Source organism: Oculina patagonica, chromosome 4 (genome assembly GCF_052425735.1).
Source record: "Oculina patagonica isolate OP01 chromosome 4, crgOcupat, whole genome shotgun sequence".
In the NCBI taxonomy this organism is placed as follows: domain Eukaryota; kingdom Metazoa; phylum Cnidaria; class Anthozoa; order Scleractinia; family Oculinidae; genus Oculina; species Oculina patagonica.
Window position 1 is genome coordinate 11,360,912 of NC_135761.1, and position 13,829 is coordinate 11,374,740.

At 39.2% G+C, this 13,829-nt stretch overlaps 1 protein-coding gene across 7 annotated transcripts in view; it reads left to right on the forward strand.

The window, feature by feature from the left end:
* Nucleotides 1-207: 207 nt before the first annotated feature.
* LOC144651442 (coadhesin-like) overlaps nt 208-13,829 on the forward strand; it is a 31,141-nt gene continuing 17,519 nt past the window's right edge. For 2 of the 7 annotated variants that reach the window (XM_078511378.1, XM_078511385.1), the window contains exons 1-3: nt 9,094-9,947; nt 11,924-12,021; nt 12,765-12,934. In XM_078511378.1, the coding sequence (XP_078367504.1) occupies nt 12,841-12,934 (94 nt within the window). In that variant the 5' untranslated portion in view covers nt 9,094-9,947; nt 11,924-12,021; nt 12,765-12,840. Of the gene's footprint in view, nt 233-9,093; nt 9,948-10,310; nt 10,426-11,923; nt 12,022-12,764; nt 12,935-13,829 lie in introns of those variants that run through there. The other 5 variants (XM_078511384.1, XM_078511383.1, XM_078511380.1 and 2 more) reach the window with 5 other exon arrangements.

Here is a 13,829-nt window from a genome sequence, read left to right on the forward strand (position 1 = left end):
GATCGGGGAGAAGGAAACTTTACGGCTTGGGCTCAAAATCAGCCAAATAGTTTCAGAGGAGAAGATTGTGTTCACACACTTGGTGTACAACACAGCTACCAGTGGAATGACGTGCGGTGTAGCGACTGTCATCAGTACACTTGTAAGAAAGGTAAGATGTCAATCAGTGTTTATTAGGCCGAATTAGAAATCATAGACAATAGACAATGTTTAAATATTTCAAGTCAACGAGGTAGAGTAATTAGTTGACTAAAATATGCTTTATCGCGCTGTTTTCTTGCCATGTTGTGTATGATGGTAGGCCTAAAATAAAGTAAAAGTCATGCATGGTAGAAAAAAATTTTAAGTCAATATTGAAAATTCGAAATAAGCCATGCAACGGCCACTGAGGATTATCGGTGGCTGAAATTATTCACAATTGCCCAGTTATTGCATATCTTACAATCGGACAGAATTACAGAAGTTTGGAGAGTTAAGGAACTATTTTTAAAATTTAACACGTTATTCTGAACCTTTGATTTCAATAATGATCATCCTCTAATTTCTCCTTACAAACAGACTGGTGATGAGAATTAAGGAAATCATCAACTAGTTAATAGACTGTCAGTTGATATTGTCTTGATCTAACACCAAATTCCCTCTACTAACTTCAAAGGAAATGTATGGCAATCAGTTAGGAGAATTACTATTATCATTTTTTTACCGTTTTTACCCTCAGTTTATGCACTATTACACATAAACACGCCTCTTTCATTATACTATATTTACTGTTAAGCTTAGTTTAAATTCATTTTGTCTGTTCAACAGACCTAAATGAATGCGAAAGACAGACATATGAGTGTCATCAGCATGCCAGTTGCACAAATGAACTTGGATCATATTCGTGTACCTGCAACCATGGTTACGTTGGAGATGGCTTGGAATGCAACTATACTACTTCCTGTTCTTCGATCAGAAGGAGCGGCGGTGATAAAAGCAGAAATTACGTCATTGATCCAGATGGCGCGGGAGGCCTGGCACCATTTTCAGTTTACTGTGACATGGGTGACAAGAGTGGCGTTGGTGTTACTGTGGTCGGTCAACACAGTGAGAACAGAACGCATGTAAAAGAATGTGAATCTATAGGGTGTTACTTACGTGACATTCATTACACAGGAGCTAGCGAGTCTGTCTCAGCTTGCAAGTCTCACTAGAGTCTCGTCACACTGTGAACAGTTTATCAAGTATGAGTGTTATGAATCAATAATCCTGGGGCACCGGGGATTTGCCTGGTGGATGTCACGTGATTCTAGCAAGATGACGTACTGGGGTGGAGCATCACCTGGCAGTGGTAATTGCGCATGTGGGATGACCAACTCATGTGCAGACCCCAATTATGGTTGTAACTGTGATAAGAATGACCCGGTATGGCGTGAAGACAGCGGTCTCCTCACTGACAAGACTACATCTACCAGTTAAACAGCTGAGGTTTGGCGATACAGGCGATAGCGGCGAGGAAGGTTACCACACACTGGGGAAACTGAAGTGCTATGGCATAGCATGAGGCTAGCATAAATACCATCTTTTTGATGTAGTTTAATCGACAAGCACAACCAGCATTAGCTGCTCTGTTTCGAAAATGTTTGGCCATTTGCGTATTACAAGAATTATATCGAAAATTATAGCCTGTGGAACCAATTTGTAGTAGGAAAAAGGCCAAAGAACACGAGCGAGAATGAGAAATCACGGATAAATCCATATCTTAGCTTGTTTAGAGGCTTTTCATTTTGTGGCCAGAGTGGAAACGGTTGGAACTGTGTGATTTAGCGACAAACGTGAAAAGTGACGAACTTTAGCTCCGAGAACACTTGTAGTGTAACCGGACACAAATTAATAAACTAATACATCAAGACTCTTCTTTTTCCAAGTTGTCAGTGTATTTTAGTTTAAGGTGGCTCGTGATGGTTAAACGTTCCTGTCTTCGGCAATCTATCGCAGCTACACCAATAGTGGTAAGGAATAACTTTTAGCACAAATGTTGATAGGTTTTACAAATAAACAAATACAGGTTACTTTGACATCAAAATTCGTTGCCATGGTAACGTAAAAAAAGATGTCAAAGTTACCCTATTTTTGACCTTTTGAAGCTAATAGCTTAAAAACTACTCGGAGAAAGTTTTTGTTTTTAATATTATTGTTACTTATTTTCGGGGTTTTTTGTTTTTTTTTTTTTTTTTTTTTTTTTTATTTCCCCCAAAATATATATCTGTGCTATCAGCATAAGAAAACATTTGGGCAAATTTTACAAAAAATCTGTAGGTAAGGTTCAGAGCTATGTTATACTTACATAAATTTAAGGTGGCTCTGAACCCTACTAACAGATTGTTTTAAAATTTACAAAAGTGTATCGTTTGTCATATGTCAAAAAATAAAAAACTTTCACACAGTGCTTTTCAAGTAATTAGCCTGAAACGGTCAAAATAGGGCATTTATTACATTTTCGGGTTGCCACGGCAACAAATTTTGACGCCATTTTTATCGGACTCTTTTAACTGGAAAAAGCTTTGCTGGTTTACAGTAATCGTTTTTCAGCCTCACCGTCGGGCTAGCTTTAATAGAATGCCAAAGGCGGGGAGGCCTAAACTATTGTTGGCCACCTTAATTTAATTGTTCGTCCCGCCAGATTTCTTTATAGGCTTGCAATGATGCTGTCTTGATTTAGAGTCAAATTCTCCTAAAGAGAACCAAAGTAAATGTACAGCACTAGTAAGATCTCGGCACTTGTAAAATCTAAGAGCATTTTTAATCAATTCAGGGGCACCGTGAAATGGTCTGAAATCTTTCTATCATTTACAAAAAGGAAAATAGAGCGTTATGCAAATACTTGCTCGGCAAACTGTCACTCAATGAGACATTTTTTTATTATTTTTTGCTCATGCAGAACCAGCTTGCTCCTTGTAGTAAAAAAAAATGCGAGCTTCGCAAAAGAGCCCTGTTAGAAACTATTAAAAAAATACATGGTACGATTTGGATTATTTGTAAATACGGTGCTCGGTCTCTAGAATGCTGTATTACAAACCATAGCCGGCTGTTTGGTCGAATCTTTGGCAAAATCTAATTGGGTAATAAAAAAGATATATTTAGCCGTAACATTATCTCCCAGTAAGGTTTTCTACTGATAAAGTGTGCAAAATGAACTTCTTAGACTTGCTCCAAGTCGCTCGTTTAATGTCGATAGAGTTACTTGAGTAAGATTGCTTTGAAATCGCACGCGAGTGACCGCGCGGAATTTATATATTCGTGCGCGTTCCGCCAAGATCCTCCGCCATTTTGTTTTTCATGCCCGCGCGCGCCCTCCGTTTCCGTATCCAGCGGTACTCACGATCTAGCGGGTAGGAACGTCCCATCTAGCGAGCGACTTGGAGCAAGTCTATGAACTTCTTAGTGCGGTTTGGTTTGCAAATGCGAATTTGGCCTGCTGATTTGCAATTGAGTGTCCGGGCAAGAATGCAGATTTTCTTCAAACAAACTATGTCAGACTTCTTTTCTATCTAATAACTATTAATGAGCCGGACAAACCGTTCAGATCATTTCTAGAGCGACAACTTACCAAGTTCACTATAAAGACGGTGATGACGCCATATGCCAACGAAGAATGATAAGGAAGAAATTTCAGATTTTCGTCGCAGCGAATACGCTAGGATTCCATTATGGCACAAGCAAATATTTATAGTGCTAGGACACGTGTTTTTTTTTTTAATTAATTTTAGGCAAACGAGTCACTCGATAGTTTAAAGTCTGCAAAAAGTCTGCATCAACCACCGGAGCTTATCCCGGTTTCTGTAGCATCAGGCGACTAGGAGTATTTCTACTCTCCTGGGATGCTAGTCCATCGTAGGATTAACGCCTCAGCATTAGTTTGCTGGTGCCCATTTATACACCTGGGCCCAGTTGTTCAAAGGGCGGATAACGCTATCCACTGGATAAATCGCTATCCAGTGGATAGTGTAGTATGTTTTGTTAGCATTTATCCACTGGATAGCGATTTATCCGGTGGATAGCGTTATCCGCGCTTTGAACAATTGGCCCCTGGGTGGAGAGAGGCACTATGTGAGTAAAGTGACTGTCTTGCCCGAGAACACAATACTCGATAGTACACGGAAGAAATTTCATAAATACGACGCATCGAATGCGCTTGGATTTCTTGTGTAACAAGCAAATATTTTTATTTTTTTATTATTATTACAAATATTTTTAATGCTTACTTTAACCAAACGAACCAGCTTGATAGTACACGGATAAAGTGGGTTCACACACAGTATGCCGTAGTTATATTAAATAGTCGCCTGGCGAACAAAATGAAGCGGCAACGTTGATAACCAAACAGATAACGAGACGAGGCTGTGAAAAGGCTAAAATTTAAGAGCATCCCAAGAATGTATCCAAGGCTTTATTTGGTTGAGAACGAATTTTACTCTTTCCTACTTGTTGTGAGTGACGAAAATATGCAGTAAATCAATTTTTATTTAAATCCAGCCTGTAACCAACATTGCCATCGCCAATCAGTTACGTGAACATGTTCTTCGGCCAGGAATGAAGAGATTGCAATACCACTTTGGTTTTAAAATAACTTGTAAAATTCATTAACTATTCATGAGGGTGCAAACCAATCCCAGCACTGTATTCAGATCACATGTACACCGGTCGGTATAAAACGCAGACCATGCAGACTGCAGACTGCAGACCGTGCAGACGTGCAGACGGTGCAGACTGAGTAATTTTTTTTTCTTCTTTTTTTACATTGTGTTTCACAAACTTTTCATGAACGGTTTCCGAAGTTCTTTTGAAATTCGCGAAGTTCGCTACGAACTTTAGGGGGAATTTCATTAAGTAGTTGTCAATCAAATTACGAACTTCGAAACGAAATTGTGAATTTCACGTGCAGCGAAGTTGAAAGGTTGAGGAGTTCGCAAGTTGAGAAAAAGTTCGTCCAATTTGTTTAATTTGGTGAAATGAATCCGTTCCCAGTACAGTAAAAAGCAATCCCAAGTCCAGTAAGGCAGGACATCAACGGACTAAAAAGCAAGGCGGCCCTGAAAATGGTTTGTGAATGTTACAACTGAGCGAGTGAGTTTCCCAATGTCACCCGACACCCGACTAAAAATAGATTACAAGTTCTGCCGTGTGCAGTTTCGAAGGAAAAAATTTCAACAGATGAACCGGTTTAAATATAAAAATACTGTTTGTGTGTGCCGTAAAAATCTTCTAAAGAGAAAAAAACGTTTTCCTTCTTGAATACATATCAGTTTGGAAAATCTGCGGAAAACCAGAACTTTTTAATTCCGTGTTGTTATACTTCTGTGTTTACACAACAGGCAAGTCACGCCATCTGTCCGTTCGTGATAAACTCTGTTCCTCTGAAATAATTTATATTTGCAAAAAATAAGCTTTGGTTAAATTTTTTCTTACTAATAAACAACACTTGCTTTGGAACAATTGAAATGGTTATTTATTTATGAATTACTTATATTTTATTATTAAGGACAGTGTAAAAAATTTTGGGGGATTTCTCGAGAAAACCCTGTATTCCCAAAGCATAACTACCAACCGAAGCATTTGTTTACGTTATAAAATTGAACTAGAAACCTGAACTTACAAACAAACTGCTATATCCGACCAGTTCGTTTTACCTAAAACTTAAAATGTTCCAATGTTTACAGTGTAACGCGCTCTCTGACAGTAGAAGAAAACTTAACAAGCTGGAAGCTAAATAAAATAATCCTTGACCTTGAAGCCAACTTTAGATGATTTCCTGCCTTCCTGGACTTGAAATTGCCTTTCCTTGTACCGTGAACGGATTCATTTCACCAAATTAAACAAACTGGACGAACTTCTTCTCAACTTGCGAACTCCTCAACCTTTCAACTTCGCTGCACGTGAAATTCACAATTTCGTTTCGAAGTTCGTAATTCGATTGACAACTACTTAATGAAATTCCCCCTAAAGTTCGTAGCGAACTTCGCGAATTTCAAACGAACTTCGGAAACCGTTCGTGAAAAGTTTTGTGAAACACAATGTAAAAAAAGAAGAAAAAAAAATTACTCAGTCTGCACGGTCTGCACCGTCTGCACCGTCTGCAGTCTGCAGTCTGCAGTCTGCATGGTCTGCGTTTTACACCGACCGCATGTACACAACTGTAAACCCCAATACAAATCAAACAATAGAATTAACTTTTGATACAGACTCCTGCTCAGCTAATTAGTATTCATTAACTTTTGATACAGATCTCTACTGATTCGCATAACAAAACTTTGCATTCAATTTATTGTTTTCATTTCACAAGTAGAATAAAATATTCGCGTCCGATCTGTATGGTCGTTTACAATGGCTCGCCTATCGGCTCGCCATTGTAAACGCCCATACAGATCTCCCGCTCATATTTTATCTACTACATACAAATCATCGAAAAAATTAAGAAAGTTCAGCCTCGGCCGAAAATTAGACGTTCTTATAAAAAAAAAGAGGGTAATCATTAAAACAAATCACTAATCATTGCAATCAAATACTAATCAATCCAATTAATGACTTATCAATGACGGAAAATGATGTGGCTTATCGATTAGCCATTGATTACTCATTGATCATCGTCAATAATCGATGACCAATCAACTGATTACCCATCGATATACCTATTGATTTCTCATTGATGTCATCGATTACGATGTCTGGAAGGGTGGATTGAGACGCGCGGGATCGCGCAGGATGCCATGGAAAGTTCCGCTTTGAAATCATTAAACAGCGACGGGGTATAAATCTTTGTAAATCGACCCCAAGCCGGTTCCCATAAAATGGTCTCGATTGCATAATCGGACATTTGAAATCGACCTGGACACAGGGTCCATGCATGGTCCTGCTCGATTCTAGACTGTCCACAGCCTCTCTATTTTTAAAAATAGAGGGCTGTGAACAGTCTAGCTCGATTCGGGCTGTGATTCAATCTTGGCGGAAGTCTTAAAGAGAATAGGTGGTCGATAATCGAAAAGTGAAATTCGAACCTGATAGCGATTTATTTTCTCGTGTACTTGTGAGTACTGTAGTATGCTGTTCTGATGTTTCTCTAATTTTTCTCCGTCTCAGCCACGTGCATTTGAAACTTTTCGCCGATTATTTTAAAGCAATTGTATTTACATGTATATCTTTAAATCCTAGAAAATGCCAGTATTGGATACCTCGGTTTAATCTGTGATATATTTCGCCTGAGTATGGTTTCTACCGGGGCACGATTTTCATGATAGCCCAGGGGGTATTGCAGATACATGACGGGGAGGTCGACGTATTTTTTGGGTTGAAACTTTACACCCTCGGTATTTTTTGGGTGAGATCTGTATGTATTTTTAAGGACTTAAAGTCTGTTTGATTGAATAAATAGATCGAGGTGCTAGTTTTGTATTTTTTGGGGTAGAATTTTGTTGTCAGGTATTTTTTTGGGTGTAAAATTCAGGCTCATGTATTTTTTTGGGTTCCCATATGAAGCTCCGTCGGACCCCCCCGTCATGAATACTGCAAGTACCCCCCTGGGCATGATAGCACCTGATGCAATTAAACACTCGCCTCGATCGTCCTAGTAGACCGAGTATAGTGTTTCCACATGACATTTTAAGCTTCTCTGTATCATACTCTCCCAACTTTCCACGTGCATGGACAGCTCGATAGATGTACGCATAGCATGACCGGGGATCTGGCATGAGTCACTGTGATGTGTTATTGGGCAAGACAATTTTCTCTCATAGTGTCAGGTGTACAAATGGATAGCGGTGAATAAAAGCTGGAGATAACCCTGCGATCGACTAGCATCTTAATCAGGGGAGAGTGGAAATACTCCAAATCGCGTCATGCTAGTTAAACCGGGATACGCTCTGGCCTATTGGGACACCAGGCTCGAAGGCAGACTTCATAACAGAATTGTAGGCAAGAGTTGTTATCGTATAATTATTCTTTAATTTGGTGAATCTTTGATAAGGAATAAAATAATATAAAAACATTAATTTACAAAAGATGCTTCTTAAGTTTGTTTTTTTAGTTTTTATATAAAAGCCATACTTAAAAAAGTGGTCGACATAATGTTTTAAAGGGCCCCTTCCCAGGAAACAAACTACGATGCAATCAAAGCTAGTCGTATACAAATTCAATCTTGAGAATAGCGAAGCGCGCGAGGCCGTCTAAAAATAGAATGCAAATGATTATACCCACCAGGAGCCTCAGAGAACATCAGCGTGTTCTGAGATAAATAGAGGGAATCTAGGCGAAGTTTTCGCTAAAAAAAAGGTTCTAGGAACACCGGCTGTTTTAGAAAGTGTTTTAGGAAAATCATCCGCCATTTCGGCTTGTTTGTCTGAGTCTTGTCTGAGTCATGGCGTCACTCGCGCGCTCCGCTATTGACCACGGGTACTTGAAACAGTCGGCCAGTATGCGAAAAAATTTGGTCTTCCGAGATCGAGCTACGTATGTCGGTCGAAAATTGGATTTGTCGTATAAACTTCATCGTTCGAGTACTTCGTTAGCACAGAACTGATATGCAGCTTTTCCTTCCTAAATGAGCCAAGATGGCTGAATAAGTAGCTTCGATTCTTACTGCCAGAGTTTGGTGCAAAGTATTGTCATGTGTGGTGAATTGCTGGGCAATTCCGTTTAAAAGTACATGTTTTTGTGCAGTATTTTCTTTTACCATGAAATTGAAGGGTTTTTTTTATAGAATTATCTAGCGGACAAATAATATTAACCAAACAGTTGCTGGGCATATAATCTCATTAAACAAAACTAAAACAATAAAAGGAAATTCAGCGCACTCTTTGTATTGCTTGCAAATTCAATTTGTTTATAACAATAGCAGAAGATTGCTAAAGAAGGTGAAGAGCGAAGAATTGATAAAAGAAATAGATATAAACACTGACTTTCTTGCATAGATCGCGAAGGTTGTCAAGACTATTAAAAGGCCTTTCGCATAACCCCAGGCTAAAACAAGAGCAGATGTTGCCATTTCCATGTAAACTATCATTGAAAATGTCATATCAACAAAGAAAACAAGTCAAAGACCACACTTTTGCACATCCCACTCAGTGAATATGTCAGTGAATAGAAAGTTAAGTTATGCTTGCATTCGCTGCTTCCAAATTCAGTTGTTCGGTTTTCGCGACTTTTTCCGGGGAACCGTTAGAGATGTTAGAAAAAACGTTATTACGTTATGTTCCGAAGGTTGTTTGATTCGGAACGTTATGGAATATTATCAATCAAACTATCAGCAACACTTTTATTCAAAAGAAAGAAAATAAAACTCGTGTATTTCTGTTTAATAGGACCTTTAAAGCTGGCGATGGAACTATACAACACCTCGCTGGAGGCAAGCACGCGCTGGGACATTCAAAACAAAGAAAAGTCAAGCATGACTGGTTAAAGTCGGTTTGTATTTTGAATTTCCAACCACGTACCAAACTACTATATATATATATGGAAATTTATGTCCTTGAACGCTTTCGTAATTCTTGTGAGAGAAGTGACTGTTGTCAACGACATCCTCGTCGGCTAGATCAAAAACATAAGCAGAAGTTGCTACAAGCATAAGCTGAAGTCAGCATAAGCAGAAGTCACCATAAGAGCATAAGCAGAAGTTACCATTTCAATTCAGGCAATTATCTTACTCATTATGTTATCAGTGACCAATAGAAAGAGCGAGTTTCAACGTACTCCGCGTCCTCTCTCCGTTTCAGTCAGGCTGTATGCTTGCCACAGGAAGACAGGTAGGATCCGTTTACAAGACTTTCTCTCCGTTGAACTCAAACAGAAGCTACAGTTGAAAAGCCAACCGTTTATTCTAATGTATTTATTTTTTGCAGGTTTTCATCGCTTGAGTTAAGACGATATCTTGTCCATCTGAAGTGAACGTTGATACATTTTATCCACGAATATCCAAGGTAGGCAGAGAGAATGCAAGTATTTCAGTCTTACTAACTGAAATAGCCGTGAGCGGTTAAAGCTTTAACTTGCGTAATTTAGGAAATTACAATTTTTTTGCTTAACTTTTGTTGCTTTGAGTATAAGATACGTGTTTTTCTTTTGGGAAGTGAGGGGCACCCAACAGACCGTTTCGGTCAATAAAATAACTGATCCGTAGACTTGTATAATCGCCAACGATTTTTGGATAAAAGCGTGATGATAACTGGAGATTTCTTTAGCCCAAAGTTTCATGATATGGGGAAAGAAATGTGTGTTGTTTTCATATAAACATATTTGGATGCATTACGCCATTCACAATTTTTTTTTCTTGTAACTTATAGGACCCTAGTCAGCCACGCCGATATTTATGTTTACATAAGAGAATTTCTGTATTACATCTTACGTGGAGCGTACGTGTCTAAACGAAAGAGATCACTGTGAAACTAACTGCTCAAGGTAATTTAACAGACTTCCAGTGTCACAACGTACAGAAGTGCAGTAAGATTCCGCTTGACTATACAATTTTTTTTAATTTCGATCAGTCCCTCGCCAGTCTAAAAAGGGTAAATACGGTAACTACATTTGGTGCTTGAATCATTCAAAAAAAGTATTATTTTAGATTGGTTGCCATTCTTTTTTTTTTTTTGTTTTTTATTTTTTTGTTGTGGTTATTTAAGGGGGGTTTTTTTTTTTTTTTGGATAAATTAAAAAAGGGGTTATTTATTTGGGGGGGATAAAATAAAAAAGGGTTAATATTGGGGGGATAAAAAAAATAAAGGATTATATTAATTTGGGGGGAAAAAAATAATAAAAAAAAAAACGGTATAATAAAGAAAAAATATTTTCTGTATTTAATTCTAAACAAGATCGTCTATTTACTCTGTAAGGACGGCAGCTTGTGCCACTTGGTCTGGTAAAGTTTCTGATGATTTCTAATAACTCCAAAGCCTGTTAACTGCCACGCTAGCTTTTATGATGTTCATCACATGAAAATGTTTTTGTATAAGCATAGCATGTAACGAGTTTTGACCATTGCACAAGCTTGACAGATAGAGGCTGCAAAGTCTACATGTTCAAAGTGGTCTGGTACAAGCTCATCGGAGAATTTGAGAACTAATTAGCAGGGGCACCGAACGAGAACATTTTACCATAGGTGTCGGAACACCGTTTTTACGTTATAAGTGTACTTTTTGTGCGATTTAATAAACAATTAGACTACGAGCGGTGAGCAAAAGTCCGAGGCGGCCGGTGAATCGCCAGACGAGGGAGACTCAAAGGATGACAACACAAATGTGACGAAGACAATCAGAACTTACCGCTAGAGCACGGCGACGACCAGGGAGCAGACGCGGAAGAACACGGAGCAGGCCAGGAACCGCAACCCAAGGATGAGAGGTGAGGAAGAGAGGGGCGCGCGGAGTGAGACAACACGGACGACGAAAGCACACACGACGCAGGAGAGGACACCGGCGCCGACGCATGCGCGCGGGGGGGGGGGAGAGAGGAGGCCCCCGGGGGCGGCGAGATGGCCGAGAGGAGAACGGCCGAAGGGCGGGCGGACTGGGGCGCCGGCCGGAAGCACCTGTGATCTGGTACTTATTTTTAAACGCTAAGAAAAATATATCTTTTCGGATACGCTAGCTGGACATTCAAACTTCAGAAAATTTTAGGGAACGAAATATTATTAACCGAATTTACGAGCCGCTGTTGCCTTCTCGAAAATCGTAGCTGGCCTTTTTTTTTGTACCCAAAACGATATTTTTCTCTCTCCAAAAACAACAGCCATTACTTTCTCCATGACACGAAAGTTTAAGCTAAAGAAATATCCAGTTTTTCAACACACTTTAATTCCGAAATCCTAGGCGATTATAGGTCTTCTGAACAGATATTCACCTAAACGATCTGTTGGGTGCCCCTGAATTAACCAGTCAATGATTTTTCTATTTTCCCTTAGTTGATAGACTTTAAAGATGGCTACCAAGTCAATTGTGTTTTTCTTCCTCTTGATGTCACACATTACAGTAGAATCAAAATGTTACAATAAGCCCGAAGGTAAGCATTACCAATAAAGAAATACTAGACTCAGTTGACCTCGGAAGCAAAGAACGCCGTGACAGAGTAGGAGCTGAACATTCATTGCAGATGGTTTAGTCAGGCTGACTTATTGGACATATAAGTGTATATTTTTGCTAATCTTGTAGTATTTTGGCGAGCAATGACGAATAAAAAATGTAAGTACAGCTGTAATACACTTTTTACAAAATAAATGTAACGGATAGGTACAGGGCTGTACAATGAGGAGTGTGACTAGGCTTAGTGCTGGCCACCCCGGCTGTAGCGCTCTGACAGGCAACTCTGCGTTCATTTGACCTCCGTAAAATAAACGAATTCAACATACAAATCAATTAAAAGCTAATTCTAGCCAGCCAACATGTTCTCGTCACCACTGCGCAGCTACACTTCTTTGTTGCGGATCGTGACGTAGCAACAAGCCTTAACCCTTTTGAAGCACCGATGCTGATTTTCAAAGGCGGTGAAGGTTGTCAATACTTCAGAAGCATTTTATTCTGATATGATCCTATAGAATACTACCTTTAAGGCCAAATTAATATCTAGTGGAACGAGCAGACAGGAAAATGAATTATTCACTCAATTACGTTCTTTTCGGGAAGTATGACTTAGTGATAAGCATCTATAAACATGCAAATAATGATGAATATGATAAATTAACGTTTTTCATAGAGTGTCTTGAAGTGACTGTAATCGAAATAAAATCTCCCTACTTTTCTTCTCAGTTTTTCCCAAAATTATGTTGGCAAACTCTCCAGAAGACGCAGTACTGAATGACGCAGGGAGGCCTGGTTGCTTAACATGCAACAAAGTGATCATGAGGAGTGGGTGATTCTTAAGCTAAAGAAGATCCAGAAACAACTCGCTAATCTAACAGTGATTGAAAATTGGAAACGTAAGTAAAGGGAAAAATAATTAATCGTATCGTTACATAACAGTTAGGACCCGTTAACACGGGTCCGGACAAATTTTTGCACGGGCGAATTTTGTTCCTGGACTGCCTGTTTACATGGATCCGTGCAAATTCTGTTACAGATTGTAGGAGTGTTTACACGGATCCGTGCAAATTTTAGACCAGTCGCGGCATTTGAATGTTTTTTTTTACTTCTCTGTTGTGATTGGTTATCGCTAATGTTTAAAAAAACTTTAACAAAAACTTTACGTGGTCTGATGTAGAAATTGATTGGTTGCCACATGTAGTTATAGATTACAAAGAAGGAAATGCAAGGTAAGGAGTTGACTGGGAAACGGTCAGGAGCAAGTGGTACGAGGACGTAACCAAAATGTTTTTGGAAAAGTACCCTGATGACGACAAGGAGAAATTCGTCCGACGTACCGAGGCGTGGGGAAACTTCAACAAAGACCGAATCCAAAACAAACTAAAAAGAATCAAGTCTCCTCATATCTGTAATCTGCCTTTTTTGCTTCTTTTGTCTTAAATTTAACAAAATGTAGCAAAACAGGGGCAAAATGTAACAAAATGTTTCGTTTTTGCAAAGCGACCAAGAAAAACTTAACTAGATTCCAGGCCTTAACCGCGCTATCTGAGCAAAAAGTTGCACGGTTTGGGTGAGTCCGTACGAAACATGGAACCGTGCCGGTCAAAAAGTTGACCTACTTTTTTCAGGTCCCAAAACTAAACTTGCACACTTAGCCGTTCAAAAATTCGTCCAGTTCCGCCGGTCCCGTGTAAATGCAAGATGGAACCGTGCAAGTTTTTTGTCCGTGCAAAGATTTGTCCGGACCCGTGTATATGGAGCCTTAGTTTGAAGGAACTACACGCGATTTTT